This window comes from Ruditapes philippinarum, unplaced genomic scaffold, assembly GCF_026571515.1.
Source record: "Ruditapes philippinarum isolate M1 unplaced genomic scaffold, ASM2657151v2 ctg2082_1_1_1_1, whole genome shotgun sequence".
In the NCBI taxonomy this organism is placed as follows: Eukaryota; Metazoa; Mollusca; class Bivalvia; order Venerida; family Veneridae; genus Ruditapes; species Ruditapes philippinarum.
This window is the reverse complement of record NW_026862740.1, coordinates 1-18,943: the sequence shown is the minus strand read 5'-3', so window position 1 is coordinate 18,943 and position 18,943 is coordinate 1. Positions and strand designations below refer to the sequence as shown.

General features: G+C 33.0%; 1 protein-coding gene across 1 annotated transcript; it reads left to right on the top strand.

Moving 5' to 3' along the window:
- Positions 1-1,076: 1,076 nt before the first annotated feature.
- Positions 1,077-18,787, top strand: LOC132720045 (A disintegrin and metalloproteinase with thrombospondin motifs 6-like; the record flags this gene model as incomplete). Its single annotated transcript, XM_060704030.1, is given in 11 exon segments — positions 1,077-1,396; positions 5,524-5,729; positions 6,667-6,753; positions 7,742-7,918; positions 11,682-11,751; positions 13,695-13,785; positions 16,307-16,400; positions 16,798-16,878; positions 17,904-18,049; positions 18,356-18,393; positions 18,679-18,787. Coding segments are annotated over 11 exon segments (1,187 nt in total), but the record flags the coding sequence as incomplete, so codon positions are not given.
- Between the last annotated feature and the right edge of the window lie 156 nt (positions 18,788-18,943).

Genomic DNA, 18,943 nt, shown 5'->3' with positions numbered 1-18,943 from the left:
AATTTAAAGTTATTTTTGGTTGTTTTGAACTTCTTCCCCTACACAACTGTCCTCAATTTTTTTAAAGATAATAAACTAGAAATTGATAGGGAGTTTAAAATATATTGAAATTCTTCTTTGCTTCATCATGTATAGTATACTTATAATTCATTAAGATGTACCTACAATTACATTGTATTTTCATGTGCGAAATCATGGCAGGGGTTATAAAATAAAAAGGCAGTTCAGAAATTTCACCTAATGATCACAGATGTTAAAAAATCCGACATTACAATTTCTAATTTGACAATTTAAATGGACTTTTAAAATGCAGTATGATCTGACGTCGGACATCTAAGTAAGGTTATCAGAATATCCTTTTCACATTTTATTTTTAATGCTGAAATATTCTTGTGTGAAAAAAAAAAGTTATTCCTGCATAATTCATAATAAATAACTTAAACAAATTATATTATAAAGCTTGACAAATACAATCGATTGCCGCCGATACCTGTGTTACACCATGGAAATTTTACAATTTTACCCTGTTTTACCCTGTCACCGCTTGCGTCATTTTCCAATATGGCCGCTTACAATAATTTTCAACGATTTAAAAAGTTAAAGTGGAATATTTAGACTTGTGTTCGACTTGAAAGTATGATAACTTGGAACCTTGCATAAAAAACGATTCTCTTTCATGTAATGTAGACCGTTTCTTTGAAACTTTTTTAGTTTTCGCTCCCAACAACTTCTAATTGGGAAGCGTCCGTGCATAAAAATGCAGTTCGTGGTTGGACTTGGAAAAAGACAGCGCCCGTCCAAAATTATCTCGGTGTCTCTTTGACAAGTCTAATTAGTTGGACTATATAAACAGGTGATGAGTCATGCATACATGTACTTATTGTGACATGACAAAATGATAGTAATTTTTATGGTTTAGATCATTATACAGATTACAAGTATACAGGACACTATAAGTAATGCCCGGGGCCGTCGATGATATCTCACCCGTGTATATTGTAGTCCTCCCTGCCCCTGGCCATAATATCCTCTATACCTGACTACCATTATAATGTCCTGTTTTCAAATAAAATCTACATCTGTGTTTACAGATCACAAGGCCTGGAATTGTTCAGGTGTTGAACAGACGTCTGAAAAAATTTCAGGGCCTCGTAAATGTGATAAGAACTAAAAGCCGAAATGAAACAAGTTTTATAAATAACTTTCAAATTGCGTGCAATAATAGTCAGTTTTAGAGACGAAATGCTTGGAATATTCATGTATATTTGATAACATATATTTTAGTGTGCTTTTTTTTAAGTTTTAAAGATGAGAATAACTGAATTGTTCCTTTTACAAATACCTATATTGATTGTGATGTGTAGTACATTCAGGAATGATGGGGATGATCATATAGGTAAGATGATGTAATGAATATTTTATTTATTCATGTAAAGTTTCATTTTTTCATGTAAACCAAATTGATTCGTTATGAATTTACTCAGTTCAATTATATATTTTACTCGGTATTAACATGAACAACATATAGCACAAACCCCGTAATATACATGTATATGTTAAAATAATTATTTGTATCATAGTTTGGAAACATTGTCTGAGTTAAAGTGCACAGAGCGTTAACTAGGGTGCACAATGCGTTAACTAGAGTGCACAGTGCGTTAACTAGAGTGCTCAGTGCGTTAACTAGAGTGCTCAGTGCGTTAACTAGAGTGCTCAGTGCGTTAACTTGAGTGCACAGTGTGTTAACTAGAGTGCACAGTGCGTTAACTAGAGTGCACAGTGCGTTAACTAGAGTGCACAGTGCGTTAACCAGATTGCACAGTGCGTTAACTAGAGTGCACAGTGCGTTAACTAGAGTGCAAGAATCATAACTTATTTACCACGCTGTCTGGCGGGGATAAAAATAGAGCATGATTTTCTGGAAAAGGAAAGAAATGAGCCGCGTCATGACATAGCCAACATAGTGTGTTTGCGACCAGCATGGATCAAGACCAGCCTGCGCATCCGCGCAGTCTGATCAGGATCCATGCTGTTCGCTTACATACCCTATAACAAGTAAAGAAACTGACAGCGAACAGCATGGATCCTGATCAGACTGCGTGGATGTGCAGGCTGGTCTGGATCCATGCTGGTCGCAAACACACTTTGTTGGTTTTGTCATGACACGGCTCAAATATAATCAGATGCTATTACATTGGTTTATTATTATAGGGTTTCATATTGTGACAACACGGAAAGTGTTTTGATTCAAACGAGAGATAAAATATCAAAACACTTGGAAATCTGTATCATACTCAAAGGCTACGCTCCCACGTACAAATCAGATAAACTCTTTCTATTACTTATTTCCACAATTAAGTGATATACATTGTTATAATACACGATGTACGTTATACAATGAAAATATAACAATCTGATTAAAATCAGCTCCTAATAACGGTTAAATAACAAATAAATATGTATACAAACTTGCCTAAATAAGAAACATAAATCAATCTTACATTTGCAACATGGGTGATGATATTATGCATTATCACATTGGATAAGTGTAAGTTAAAATGCGAGAATCAAATAGATCATGGCTATAAAGTGACAATAGCTTAAACATAGACATCAGAAGTATTATTCAGATACTATATATAGACCATAATAAAGTATATGTCGAACAGACATACACTGTTTTGAGTATCTTGTATATAAGCATTTTGCGTCATACAATTTTTATCTGATGTTATATTCAAGATGATGGCATAGTTATCCCTGATATCAGTTTTGGTATTCCCTAAAACAAATGACATTTTGCACGTACATGTATATGTAACTTAGTACTGCTAAAACAGAAAAAGCAAAAAAAATCATTTTTTCTTTACGAGATAAAAAATTTTTGTGCTTCGCTCATTTTTTACATGCAATAGTAAACGTATGCGATTGCTACTCTTAAAAGAATGATTATGAACATTTCCTTTTTTGTAATGATAACAGACGTCTGCCTATATGTTTTTGAAACTTGGTTTCACTAAATTATATCTCAGAAACAACTTCTTTGTCAATTAGCACAAAGTTTTCTACAATACTTTACGAAAAAAGTCCATTATATTACAATAAAAAATATTTACAACACTTTTTATGTTTTCTTCTTAAATATGTTCATCCAAACTTAAATGAGGTTTAATAACAATCAACTTAAGTATCATTACAATTATTGTTTTCCTGTATATTATTTATATAATTGATTTCTTTATATTGATTGCTCTGAAATGTACATGTTACTTGATGTTTTTTTGTATATGATGATGTACTATGTAGTCAATGTACAGATAAAAAAATATAAATTATGTTCTGTTCTGTTCATGTTTTCACAGGCACTTGGTGTGTGGAGCTCCAAACACCTAAAAAATCAAAATAAAAAGTATATATTTGTCAATCCCAGCGCATATCCTTATCACATTTATTAATAAAATTTAATATACTCTGTTTGAAAAAAAAATCAATTTCAACATCTATAATTATTATAGTACATGTATCTATATTATTACATTTGCTTATCCCTAACTGGGGGGGGCCGTGGGCCCAGTTAATCGTTATTCAAACCACTTCCCCTCACCGCTTGGTTCAATCCCCCCAGGGACTTTTGGGTTTTTGCATGTGGGGAAACTATCCCGCTAGCTTTACGGAACGTCGGGCTTCCGAACCCTTCTACCTAAAAAATGCACGGAAGGGAACCTGAGGGGCTTCCCCCCCAGTAAAGCGGAACGTCCGATATACCAAAAATATTCAAAGTGACAAAAACCCCAAACAAACAAAAAAAACAAAATTATCCATAACTTTTAAACTTTGTAGCAGTTGTAAGCTTTTTAAATATTTAACATTTCCAAAGAAGACCATTTATGTTTTCATTAAAAACCGAAATCTTTTTTTTATTACAATATTTAAAAAAATTATACATAATACAAGAGATATTTTTGACAAAATTTTCCGTCAATATCGTATGTAATAGAATAACAACATACACATACACACAAAACAAAGTGTAAAAAAAAATTTTTAAAAATCAGATTTGGGATTTTCTTAAAAAGTATTTTTTTAAAATATGACCCGTATGACAAAAAAACATAGTCCCTTTTCGACCGCATGGATCCGACCAGCCGGCATCGCGCAGTCTGATCAGGATCCATGCTGTTCGTTTACCAACACTCTATTACAAGTAGAGAAACTGATAGCGAACAGCATGGATTCTGATCATGGATCCTGGTCTGGATCCATGCTGGTCGCAAAGCATTATGTTGGTTTGTCATGACACGGCTCATATTTTACTTTTATCTTCTTGTGTTTATAGTACTGATTACATTAGTTAAAATTCTGTTTTATATGTCAAATCATTTGACCAATTATTACTTCATAAGTTTATAAAATACTAAATCATACAATGGTTATTATAACATTTATATAAAAAGAATTCTTCTTGAGATATTTTATAAACCGAAAATAAGGATGCTCTAGTTTACGTATATTTCTATGAATTCCGCATTCTTGAAAAATATATATAATTTTTCTCCCAAAAAAAACATTTACTGCCATACAATCGATAAAAAGATGTTGATAATCTTCTATTTTATTACATTTATTACAGAGTGGAGATGATACCATTTTCCATTTATAAAATCCGAAATCTATTTATGTCGTCATCATCATTATCCATTCTGATATAATATTCTTAGTTAGTTTACATTTATGAGTGTGTTATTATATACAGAAAATATTTAAAACGGCTCTGATTATTGTCTTGCATTTTTGAAACAGAAGTTTATTTACCACATACCATGTAATGAATATAAATGAGCCACGTCACGACAAAACCAACATAATGGGTTTTCGACCAGCATGGTTCCAGACCAGCCTGCGCATCCGCGCAGTCTGATCAGGATCCATACTTCTCTACTTGTAATAGAGTTGTTTAGCGAACAGGATGGATCCTGATCAGACTCCGCGAATGCGCAGGCTGGTCTGGATCCATGCTGGTCGCAAACCCATTATGTTGGTTTTGTCGTGACGCGGCTCAAATCATGTTGTTGTTTATTTTATAGATATTTCTCTTTTTTGATATTACACCCTTAAAGTTTGTGTATTGGCTGAATTTAAAAGAAAGATGTTCGACAAAACAACAGTGAAAATACGGAAAATATATTTCACTGCAGTGAAAAACAAATTTTGCAGTGAAAATATAGAAGTATAAAATAAATAGAAGTATCCTCACTGTGTCTATTTCTCTACGTTACAAATTTAAACATACATGAACGTGACTGTTGCTTACGAACATCAGCTAACCTGAATTATTTTATTATTTTTTTCATATCAATTCAAATAGTTTTATCTGTCGGTCAAGAGACATATTACACTTATAATTTTTCTCTCATGGACATACTAAATAAAATTAAGTTTGGAATTTTTTACTTTACTTGCTCTGTAGGAGCTTCACTTTGAAGAATGTAATTTTTATTTCTTTCTTTCTTTTTTTGTTTACAGAATACGTGCACGTGTATAAGATATCCGGTGAGATGAGGAACAAGCGTTCAGCAGAAGTTGTTTTTCCTCGAACGCTCGTTTTTCAGTTTGAAATGGAGGCTGGGAAAATTGAACTTAATCTTAAACAGAGTGTTCATCCTCAAAAAGTTACTTCCGTGTATACAATTGAAAAAGAAAGTGTTATCAAACATAAAAACATATCAAAGGTATGTATATTGTGTGAGTCATGATGTAGTTATATGTACGTTATGAGGGAAGACTTGATTTTAGTATTAATTAAATACCTTATTGCTGTCATAAAACAAACTTATACCCGAAATATAAACTAATTACTGACTGACTTTGAAAGAACATTTTTATCCATATTTATCTAGCGAGATTACGAGAGCTTACTGGTTCTACTATGGGACTCGCTTTTGCTAGAAATAATGCATTTCACACCCTAAAAAGAACGTCCATGTTTTCATCTCGTAAAAATTCAATTCCTCAATTTCTATTTATCACAATATCACATACATGTATTTGCTAATACAGCTCGTTATGAATTTTGGTGACTATGTATTTTTTCGGTGTCTATTTACTTCGATTTTTTCGGAGAAAAAAAGAGGTATCGTTACGGTCATCAATGGATTATTTTCATACTTGGATAAAATAACCTTTTGGACAAGACCTTTTAAAAAGTTGAGCTGCCTTGACCTTTAAATGACCTTGACCGTCAATGTCAAATGATTGAATTTTGTTTGTATTTCTTTCTCTATATGTATGGAAATGATTCATACTTTGACAAAACTAGACAGACCTCCTATTATAAACCTATTTTGTTCCTCTATTAATTTTCTTTTTGTTTAAACCGTTTATTTGTTTGCCTATAGAAAAAGTAAAAAAAAAGTCAAGCGTTGCCCGCCTGGTGATGGTTCTTGTTGAAATTACGGGTGAATTTCAATGTTGATGTGCTTATTTTACATTATAACTGGATTTCAATGTTTCAGTGTTTATTTTACATTGCAGGTGAATATCGGTGTAAATGCGCTTCTTTTACACTTTTCTTATTTTTCATTCCACGTAAACATGTCGTTGTTTAATTATGTGCTTATTTTTCATAAAGATGAGTTTTTGTGATAATCTGATTATTTGATATTACAGGTGAATTTTGGTGTTTATCAGGATGAGACCCTAGGAGCTTCTGTGATCATCAAATGTCCTTATTCAAGTTCAGATCATGTCGATATAGTAAGAAAAGATATTTACATAATATAGATTCTACTAGGCCACTTGTCTAACGTACCCATTAGTCACGGCTTTTCATGCGTATAAAACAAAAAATACTTTTTTATAATTTTTTATGTATAGTATTTTTTCACACGTTATTTATACTGTTGTTTAAAGCGGCGAAAATTTTGGCGAAGTGATCAGTAACAAATTGTGCTACTTCGCAACCAACCAAACACACTTTAAAGCTAGCTGCCTCCAGATGTTAAAAAAAAAATCAAGTGAACGAAAAATCCTGGTCTAGTTAGCTATAATGTACTGACAGTTTTATCAAAAGTCACATTAAACAAATAAAAACACAATTCTGTCTAACTTTCAATTTGTAATTGTAATTTGTAATTGTAATTTGTAATTGTAATTTGTAATTGTAATTTGTAATTGTAATTTGTAATTGTAATTTGTAATTGAAGCACTTGGTAACCGATAGTACAACAAGGCATCATATCTTATATCATACAATAATATTTATCTACTACTTTAAAGAAAACATTTTGACGCCATTTTACAAATTCACAAATGCATATCTGTTCACACTCTACCTATGAATTAAACATATTTCATTCATTATTATTTACTTTCTATTTTTGAAAAATAAAAATATAACGATGCAAACCGGACGGTTACCGAAAGCTGAACCGAAATGTTGCACGAAAATATCATGCACTCATGTCACGCTTTACTAAATATCCTGACGGTGACTACGTTACGTTAAGAGAAACTTATTTCCTTCTAGATGAAAGAATTTATATAGCACGGTAATCAATATAAATAGGAGAAATAATTTATTAATTATTAAAAGTGCATCCTTTGACAACTGTGCCAGGGGGATTATTTCATCACGAGTTTTGTATTTTTTTAGCATCTCGAGGTCTCGGGCATGGAATAAAGAGATCTGTTCATTACGATCTAACTAGCAAGAATAGTGTATTTTTCATCTTATTTGTTCCAGTTTGGCTCTTTTGTTCATGACAATCAGCATTATCAGATTGAGCCTGTAAGGTCAATGTACCGTAAACGTCGTGTCGACGAAGGAAGTGCCTCACAAGAATTGCATTTTGGGATAGCCGGCAATCGATCAGACGACAAACTAATCCCTATGGAGTTCAGGGACGAATTACTTCCGCACGTAAGTTTACTATAATTGAATTATTATATAATAAATAATAATAATAATAATAATAATAATTATAATTAATAATTAATAATAATAATATAATAATTAATAATAATAAATATATAATAAAGCCAACGTTTCATCTGCATGTGAACATTTCTCTCATGCGTCTAGGGTCTCTATCTTTGAACCTAGTCAAGAAAAGGCCGAGGCTATTTCAACTCGCTTTTTTCTGGTCAGAAGTTAGCAAATACGGGATCCAACGGGCGCACACTTACTTTAACTTTAATTATTTTTTCAAGATGGGAAACGCATATGACGCACTAAGGCCAAAAATGTCTTTTATCTCCTCAACGATATATCTTGCACCTTCATCAACTATGGTTTTGACAAAGCTGCTCTTTTTGCTCCTATGCAACTGAGCTATATACAAAACCACGTGTATTTAAATGACTTGCTAAAGTTTTATTGCACGTGCAAATTGTGTGAAAATAGACTTTTGTGCTCCTATTATATTATGCATGATTATTGTTACCCGTAATAATGAAACACAATGTTATATTTTATATTTATTATATTTTGTTTTTAAAGTCAGTTAAAATATGATAAAATCCCAAGAAATCCCCAAAACACCAAAATTTAATACAGAAGTTTAATCAAAGTTCCCATCTATTGTTTGTTTCAAATACTTGCAAATGAAAGAGGTATACACGTTCTTATTGAGGCATGGTAAGGTATTAAACAATCTTGATTGTACTTCATAAATGTAAAAGATGTTGGAGTTTTAAGATTATTTTAAAAGAATATTCACAACAATTTCCCCTATTTTTTTTAAAATTTATATTCACCGTTACTTTTATTAGAATTTTTTCACTTCAAAAAATTTTATGATATTATGTAGTCCAACTGTTTTTTAAAATTTAGTCCTTTCCATTTTTTTAGTTTATATGTCACCGTTCCTTTTATTTGATATTATTTACCGTAAATTTTATTAGATATTAATTTTCACCGTCCCCTTTTATTGATATTATATGTCACCTCCACTTTTTATTAATATTTATGTCCCCTCCCCCTTTTTTATTTGATATTAATGTCACCGTCCCCCTTTTTTATTAATATATATTCACCGTCCCCCTTTTTTAGATATTATATGTCACCCCTTACTTTTATTAGATATTAATTTTACCGTTCCTTTTATTAATTATTTTATGTACCGTCACTTTTATTAGATATATATGGCCCCTCCACTGTTTTTATTAGATATTTTATGTCCCCCTTCCTTTTATAAAATATTTATTGTTACTCCCCTGTTTTATTAGAATTATATGTCACCGTCCCCCGTTTTTTTAGAAAATTATGTCACCGTCACTTTTTAAATATTATATTACCTCCACTGTTGTTTTGTATTTTTGTACGTTCATTTTTATTAATTTAGTCACCCCTCCCCTTTTATTTGTATAATATTTACCTCCAGTTTTTTAGATATTTTTGTCACCGTCCACTTTTATTTAAAATTATATGTACCGTTCCTTTTATTAGATATTAATGTCAACCCGCACGGGTTTTTAGATATTTTTAAAGTACCGTTACTGTTGTATTAGATATTATATGTCACCCTCCACTGTTGTATTAAATATTATATGCCCCGTATGTTGTATTAGATATTTTTAAAAGTCACCCTTCATGTTTTTATAAAATTTATATGTACCCTCCCCTGTTGTATTTGATATTATATGTACCGTCACTGTTGTATTTGATATTATATTCACCCCACTGTTGTTTAGTATTTATATGTCACCCCCACTGTTGTATTAAAATATTATATTCACGTCCCCTGTTGTAATAGATATTAAGTCACCCCTTCCCCTTTGTATTAGATTTATATGTCACCTTCCCCTGTTGTATTAATATTATATGTCACTCACTGTTTATTTTGATTTATATATGTCCCGTTCCCTGTTGTATAAGATATTATATGTAGTCCACTTTGTAATAGAATTATATGTACCCCTCCCCTGTTTTATTAATATTAATTACCGTCCCTTTTTGTATTTGATATTTTATGTACCTTCCCTGTTGTATTAGAATTATATGTACCTCCCTGTTTTATTAGATATTATTGTCACCGTTACTGTTGTATTAGATATTTATGTAAAAACCCCCTTTTTTATTAGTATTATATGTCAAAACCCTTCACTTTTATTAATATTATATTCACCGTATGTGTATTGATTAATTCCCGTCACGGGTTTTATTGATATTATATGTCACCTATTTTTTATTAGATATTATATGTACCCCACTTTGTTTTAGATATTATTGCCCCCCTCCCCTTTTTATTGATATTATATGTCACCGTCACTTTGTATAGATATATTGTACCGTCAGGTTGTATTAGATATAATGTACCTACTGTTGTATTAAAAGTATTGTACCGTCACGTTGTAAAATTTGATTTATATGTAGTCCCCTTTGTATTAATATTTTTGTACCTTCCATGTTTTTTTAGATATTTTTTTACGTCCCCTGTTGTTTAGATATTATTGTCCGACTGTTGTATTAGATATTTTATGTAACTCCCCCCTTTTTTTTAGTATTTTTTGTACCCTTTTACTGTTGTTTCATTTTATTCACCCTCCACTTTTATTTGATATATATGTCACCTCACGGTTGTATTAGTATTTTATTCACCCTCATTTTTTAAATTTGATATTAATTCACCCCTCACTGTTGTAAATTTGATATTTTATGACGCACTTTTTGTATTAGATATTTTAAAATTTCCCCCCACTGTTGTATTGATAGTATTGTCACGTACTGTTGTATTAGATAGTATAGTCACGTTACTTTGTATTTTAGATATTATGTCGACGTTCACTGTTTGTACTTAACGATATTATATGTCACCATCCCTGTTGTGATTAGACTACGTAATGTCACCGTCCATGTTGTATTTGATAGTATATGTCACCGTTCACGGTTTTATATTGTACCGTCCCTTTTTTATTAGATATTAATGTCACCGTTCACTGGTTGTATTAGATATTATATGTTCACGCCCACGTTGTATTAAATAGTATATGTCACCCGTCCACTGTTGTAAGAGATTATATGTCACGCGTCCACTGTTGTATTAGATAGTTATGTCCGTCACGTTTTATTTACATATTATATGTCACGTCACTGTGTTATAGATAGTATATGTACACCGTCCACTGTGTTATTTAGATATTATATGTCACCTGTTCACTGTTGTATTAGATATTATAGCAACGTTCACTGTTAGTATTAGATATTATATTGTCACTGCCACTGTTATATTTAGATAGTATAATGTCACCGGTTCAGTGATGTAATTAGATATTATATGTCACCGTCCACTGTTGTATTAGATATTATATGTCACCGTTCACTGTTGTATTAGATATTATATGTCACCGTTCACTGTTGTATTAGATATTATATGTCACCGTCCACTGTTGTATTAGATATTATATGTCACCGTCCACTGTTGTATTAGATATTATATGTCACCGTCCACTGTTGTATTAGATATTATATGTCACCGTTCACTGTTGTATTAGATATTATATGTCACCGTCCAGAAACGACAAGAGAGCTAGTGAACTTCTTTAATATCTGAAACATGCTGAATGAATGACAAAACAATTATTACCTTGACAAAATGTCTGAATATAAATCATCTCTTTTTGCCAATTTTTCCAAAGTCTTAATTTTTATAACTCTTTGACCAAAACCATGATGCTCTTTTCAGATGTTAAAACCTCAGGACCGCATATTTGGGACAACCACCGAGAAGTTCGAGAGTGACGTGTTACTACCTAGTAAGTAGACTAATTACTTTAAGTAAATATCATTGTGAAAGGAAGAGAGCAATGAGATACTTTTTTAACATAACCAGATAAAACCTTGTTTCTGTTTTATAAAATAGGCCTTCAAGCATGAGGGCTTTCTAAGAAGTTAAGTAATCACCATAATTATCTTTTACCAATACAGTTTAATGTCCCCCGCCTTTTTGAAGAAAAAAGGGGGATATAAAAAAGGGCCCCCGCCGTTGTCCGCCCGTCCTCGCCGCCGCCTGTCCGTCCGTCACCCTTTCGTGTCCGGCCATAATTTTGCATTTATGAAAGGAAATTTGAAAAAATTTGGCAAAAATTTTTATTATAATAAGACGATGTGTCATGTGCAACAATCAGACCCCTACCTCCAGGGCAAGGTCACACTTGCTCATTAAAGGGAATTGCCTTTTTGGGGGTTATTGGCCCGGTCCAAAACTTTTTTATCTAAAGGGATTTTGTAAATACTTCCCATAATTTTTCCAATAATCAGACGATATGCATCCCCTAAAACCATCACCTCCCTTTCAAGAAAGGTCACATTTTGGGGTCAAATTTTAACAATAGTTTTTTAAGGGTATATTCTTTCCCGGGTCTAATTTTTTATCACGAAGGGTTTTTGTAAATACTTCCCAATAATGTCACAATAATCAGACAATTGTTCGCGGAAAAAAACCGTCCCCTACCTTCAAGGTCAAGGTACATTTTGAGGCAAATTTTAACATAGCTGTTACAGGTATATTCGTGTCGGTCCATAATTTTCTTATCATAAAGGGTTTTTGTAAATACTTCCATAATTTTTCATAAAAACAACATTTCAGCGAAAAAACCGCACCTCCCTTCAAGGTCAAGGTCAAACTTTGAGGTAAAATATTAACATAGTCTTTTACAGGGGAAATTTTTTCGTGTCCGGCCCAAACTTTTTTATCTAGAAGGGTTTTTTGTAAATACTTGCCATAATTTTTCATAATAATCAGCGATGGTCAGCGAAAAAACCAGTACCTCCCTTTCAATGTAAGGTCACATTTTGAGGTCAAATTTTAACATGCTTTTACAGGTTAAATTTCGTGCCGGTCCATAATTTTGTCTTTTATAAAGGAAATCGAGAAATTTGCACAAATTTTTGTTATAAAAGACGATTGTCATGCGAACAACCAAACCCGTACCTTCGGGGTCAAGGTCGTATTTGTTAAATTAAGGGGTCAACATTTCTATTTGAGGGTATATGTCGTTCCCGTCCAAAACTTTTTTTACTATAAGGGCTTTTTTAAAAACTGCCCAAATTGTTAACAAAACAGATGAGTGTCATGCCAAAAAAACCCGGGCACCTACCCCAAGGCAAAGGTCACCTTGGGGGTCAAATACTTTTCATAGTCTGTTACAGGGTTATTTTTTGTCAGGTCCATAATTTTTTTCATAGATCAAAAATTTTGAAAAACTTTTACAAAAAAGTCACTATAATGAGGGTGTGCAACGCAAAACCGCATCCCTACCCCAAGGGCAAGGTCACACTTTGGGTCAAAAAAAACATAAGTCTTTATAGGGTATAATTTTTGGTGTTTGAGATCTAGAACTTTTTTATAGTTCAAGGGATTTTGAAATAAGTGACCCACAAATAGTCACATAAATAAGAAGTTATGTCATGCACAAACACACTCTCCCCTAACCTCCAAGTCAAGTTTCAACAACTTAAGGTCAAAGCTTAACATGATATGATTTTTTAAATTTCCCGTGTTTCATTTTATTTTTTTAACAAAAAATTTATGTTACAATTTGCAGATCTAGCCATTGATCATAATTTTTTGGAACTGAATGTACTGAAGATCCATACCTCAATTTTTTAAAAAAGCAAAATTTTATGCTTCATATAAAACTCCCGGGGCGGGGGACGTTGGTAACTCTGTTACAAATTCTTGTTTCCTTTGTTTTAGCTGTCAACAATAATGGCCGCCGCCGACGACAAACCGACGAAACTTTGTACATAGAATACCTAGTCGTCATTGATTATAAAAATCTAGAAAGGTTAGTATATAACGTTTTAAATATTGAAAAGTCATTAAGACACATTATTCCTCAGAATTGAATATATTTTTCATTTTTTTAGAAAGGACAAACATGAGTTTAATAACCTTTAAAAATGGTTTAAAGAAGAGTATGTTATATGCTTATTGCCTGAAGAAAGTAGTACTGAATGTGAAATTATTTGTCATAAAGTAGAAAAATGTAAACAAAGTAGTAATTTGACTTCCATACAAAATACTAAATCACAATAACAGTACTTAATGTCAAAAAGCTACAGAAGTAAAATACGGCTCTGGTAATTGGCCGAAAAGTAACTGTTTGAAAACTATAACAAGACATCAGAAATTTAAAGCTAAAAATAAGAGCATTTCAAGGGCATATTGGGCCATTAATGGAAACGGTCACTGACTGCACGCACTGAGTGCTTTTTTTCCCCGAGTACGAACCCGGACATGTCACCAGTCATGCCTTTTGAAGCACAGAGTAATTTCATAAAAGTAGGCAAGCCCATGAATCTTATCCACAATGTTGAGTCAGAGATTACATGTCTCGCGCTCTAGCCGACTGAGCCATGTGGGTTGAAAACGACCATACACTTCCCCAAACACTTATATACAATGTAATGTCAGCACTTTGATATACGTCATTAATTTATCTCGATTAAATCATTGGTAAACACTTTATAAGTACAGCAATTTTCCCCATAAAAGCCCCAACCCCCTTTTTCGCCTCGATCTCTTTACGTAGATCATATAATGCTATTCGAAACCTGCTTTTATAGATATGAATGGCGGACATCCGTCGCTTTTAAAAGTGTTTAACAATAATTTATCATGTAAATATATTTCCGACCTCTTGACTGTAATTAAAGATTAAAATATTGTTTTTAATTTATCATATTGTTTCTGTTAATTGTTTATTAAAATAAAGATAGAAATTGTACAAGCTGTCAAAATGCAACAACTTTTAGCCGAGTTGCACTGGTGCAAACCCGGGTTATAGTATGGTGAATGTCGGGCGTCGGGCGGGCGGGGAAAAACTTTTCGTAAAAGTTTTTTTCAGCAACTACTTATCACAGTCTCTTGATATTTGGCATACAGCATTGACACGTGGTCCCATATAGTGGAATCCGATTTCAGGTTTATTGCTCATCACATCCTGTCTACTGACTTAGTAAAAATTCGACATTGATGATCAGTGACAAATTTTTTTCATAACATCACAGCATCATGATATTTGGTATACAAATGCCACCCGGCCTTTTCTGTCTTTGACCCATTTTTGTATTTTCTGAACGCAGTTCAGGAAATACAATGCTGACATTCAATCTCTGGCACAGAATTTCACGACAAACCTAACAACAAGTAGTTCTCAGAACAGCTTATAACTAGCGATGTAAAAGAAAGAAATATTTTTATTTTGTTACAAGTATCCAACAAATAACAAGGCATTCAAAGTTTAAAAGTAGCGTTGGCTTATAGAATGGTCAATAAATGCACAATCACAAATTACGCGGATGAATATGATTTTAATCAATGAAAATGCTATTTTTAGCGATGTCGATTACCGAATACGACACAAATAAATCTGACTGCCGAGTTGTGGAATACATGTATATAGATTCTAGATGTCGGACTGTTTGGGCGAGAAGATTTTCGCTAAATTATTTACTTCAATTTTAAACAACAGGTTTATCCTGAACAAAATACCTGGAAATTAATAAAGGAAAACACACCCGAAATGCAATGGAAGTTCTAAATTTAGAATCACCTGATTTTATTCAGGCATTGTTTGTAAAACATCTCCGTGGTGCAGGGATAACGCGCCCGTTTAGTGTGTGAGAGGTCTGGAGTTCAAATCCCAGTTGAGGCAACTTTTTTATAAATTCTTTTTTAGTGCCTTTGTTGAAGAAGTAGCCATGATATGCAAGGATAAAGTGTGGCTGTCAGAAAAAAATGAACATAAATGATTTTTTGATGCAAGTCTAGTTATGCAAATTCCGTATGTATCAAACAGGAAAATACATACAGATATACTGTACGTTTTAGATTGCAAAAATCAGAAAATACCAGAGAGCTTGCAGCCCTTTGATTATTTTTTTAACGTAACCTGTTAGAACGAATTTTTAGTGCATGTATTTTTGATTAAGATTGGAGTTAAAGGCGCATCAAGCCTCTAAAAATTAATATTAATACATTTCTGCGAAATATGAAGTAATTTGTCATTTAAAAAAAGCGATAGATGCTGAAGGCGGTTAAACTATATAGCCAGTGAGAAATTGTAACAGGTCAACAAAAGTGAAAAGCTTTTGCGAAATAAAATTATATCATTATGGGGCATAATTGGTCTATCAACAGTAAATTTGCACCAACAGTTAACATTTGTAAAGTAATGGCTCTCTAACATATGCTATGAAAGCAGTATTTAGATATTTATTTTTATGCACGCCGTAATGTTCGTATAATTATAAACAAAATGTGTGAAAAATAATCTGCACAATCGTCATGTTTCTTTCACTCAGATGGAAGGCGAAGGTCGGCGGAAGTACAGACGAGGAAAGTGTTGATCTCGCTTTCGATGCCATGCATGAATATTACCAGTTTGTTGTAAACGGAGTAAGTTCATTTGATATGTAAGCGCGATGGGAGATGGATGCATGGGGATATTCACCTCATGAGAACAGTAATTGATTCCCATTTAATCACTTTCATTTTCGGTGATTTGTATAATTTTGTTGTACCATACGTCACTTACATTAATAACATTTACAGTCAATTGAATAAGTATTCTGTTGTGAAAGGAAAATAGGTTGTAGAGCCTAGTTTTGATGTTTACCAGGGATTTTTTGACGCGTTTCCTTAAACTGGCTGCTCTCAAGCATAACATGAATGTTTCTCTTAAAAGTAATCTGAATATCTCCATTCTTAGACTAAATGTTTATCACGTTTTAGTTCTAAGAAAATATTGTTAAAGTATTAGTTTTAATAAATATACACATGTATATATTTTTAGATTGATGTGCGATTTCGAACTGCTACCGGTGACGAAGGGCCTGAAATTCGCGTTAATTTCGCATCTCTTTTAATATCTACAGTAAGTATTATCTCTCACTGACATACTGTATTGTCGTCGTTCTCTTTAATATGAGATTAACAACTTTTCAAAAATAAATGAGCCGTGTCATGACAAAACCAACATAAAATGGGTTTGCGACCAGCATGGATACAGACCAGCCTGCGCATCCGCGCAGTCTGATCAGGATCAATGCTGTTCGCTAACAGTTTCTCTGCTTGTTATAGGGTTTGTAAGCGAACAGCATGGATCAGACTGCGCGGATGCGTAGGCTGGTCTGGATCCATGCTGGTCGAAAACGCATTATGTTGGTTTTGTCGTGACACGGCTCAAATATACTTTTAATAAAGGTTCGTGAATAATATACTCAATTTTTAATGGGCAAGATTTTTTTGCCAGTTAACGAACAATCAGTATTGATTTTCCAGCGGTTTAAACAAAACCGCATCGCTTTTAGAATTGTGAAGGCTCGCCGATGATTGGTTGTTTGAAAGGTCACCAGAAGGTGACCTCCTATTGTTGCCCGTCAGATCGTTATGCGTAGCCTTTATTAGGCACTGCTTTTAATCAGATTGATAATTTTATAATTTATGTATAAGAATAAATTGTGCTATTGTTTTAAAGTTTGTAACTGTTTGCGTAACCGTTTGTTTTTCTTATATTACATTTTTTGACTGTCACCAGGGTCTTTCAAATAGATAAATTTCTATTAGAAAGACCCTGCTGTCATATTATATTGTTCACAAATTCAGTAATATTAGTGGCGTGGTGGTGGTGGAAGCGATGGCAGATAATATCAGGCAATTTACCTTTTATGTTCACGTTATTCAATTAATGAGCCGCGTCACGACAAAACCAACATAATGGGTTTGCGACCAGCATGGATCCAGACCAGCCTGCGCCTCCGAGCAGTCTGATCAGGATCCATGCTGTTCGCTATCAGTTTCTCTACTTGTAATAGGGTTTGTAAGCGAACAGTATGGATCATGATCAGACTGCGCGGATGGTTTTGTCGTGACGCGGCTCATTTTGTGTTTATCAAATAGGAGAAGGCTACATCACCGTGGATTGCAAATAACATGCTAGGTCCAGATTCTGTGGATGATGCCGGTGTATTGTTAGATTTTGCCACGTGGAAAAACTCCGTGTTAAAGTACCTGCCCTCACACGATCACGCTGGACTTTTTACAGGGTGTGTAACTAGTGTAAATCTTTCCCCTAAAGTTTGCAAACTATAGAAAAAAATATATATAAATGCCACATCGTTTCCTTATCTTAACAATTAAGTTTGATATTGATATACATGTTGGAACATTTATAATATAACATATCATCTTGCATTAGAAATAACTATTTGATTATGTGCTTTTATATGGTTGCGACCAACCAGTTTAATATGTTCATTTGTCTAAAATAATGAGAATATAAATGTAATATGACGATTATATGTGGCTGTAAGTAAGTTAAAATACACTTTTTTTACTTTGTTTATTTTCAGGTTTGATATAGCCACGCCATCATCCAGAAACCCGATAGGTGAAAATATTTACTAGTGTTTTACATTGTTGTTTTTTTTTCTACCAACAAAAATCCTCATGTTCCATAATTGGATATTTTTATGAGTCAATTTAAAAACCCTTCTGAAAATATACTACTTATGTATTTCAACTGTAAATGTAAATCTGAAGAAAGTCTCGCTTGGATTTTTTCCTAAGAAATATATATACATTTATACTATATGATTAATTAATTAATATTTTAAGAAGTTGCGAACTTTCATTTTATTACGGATATAACTTAAAATTCCGGTATTTGTTGTAGGTATGGGATACCTAAATTCAATTTGTCATGACTCGTGGGCTGTATCTGAAGTAGAAGAAACGTATAATGCTGTAACAATTCATATTGCCGCACACGAACTCGGCCATAAGTAAGTCGGTCTTCTATTGGTTAACTCTAGTAAAAATCCTTAAGTGTGTATTAAAGCAGCACGCCTACAGATTTATGCTAATTTTCATGAAAATGTTTGAAATATGTGAACACGTATAATAATGTGTACTGACCAAAAGGAAGCAATTTACACCTA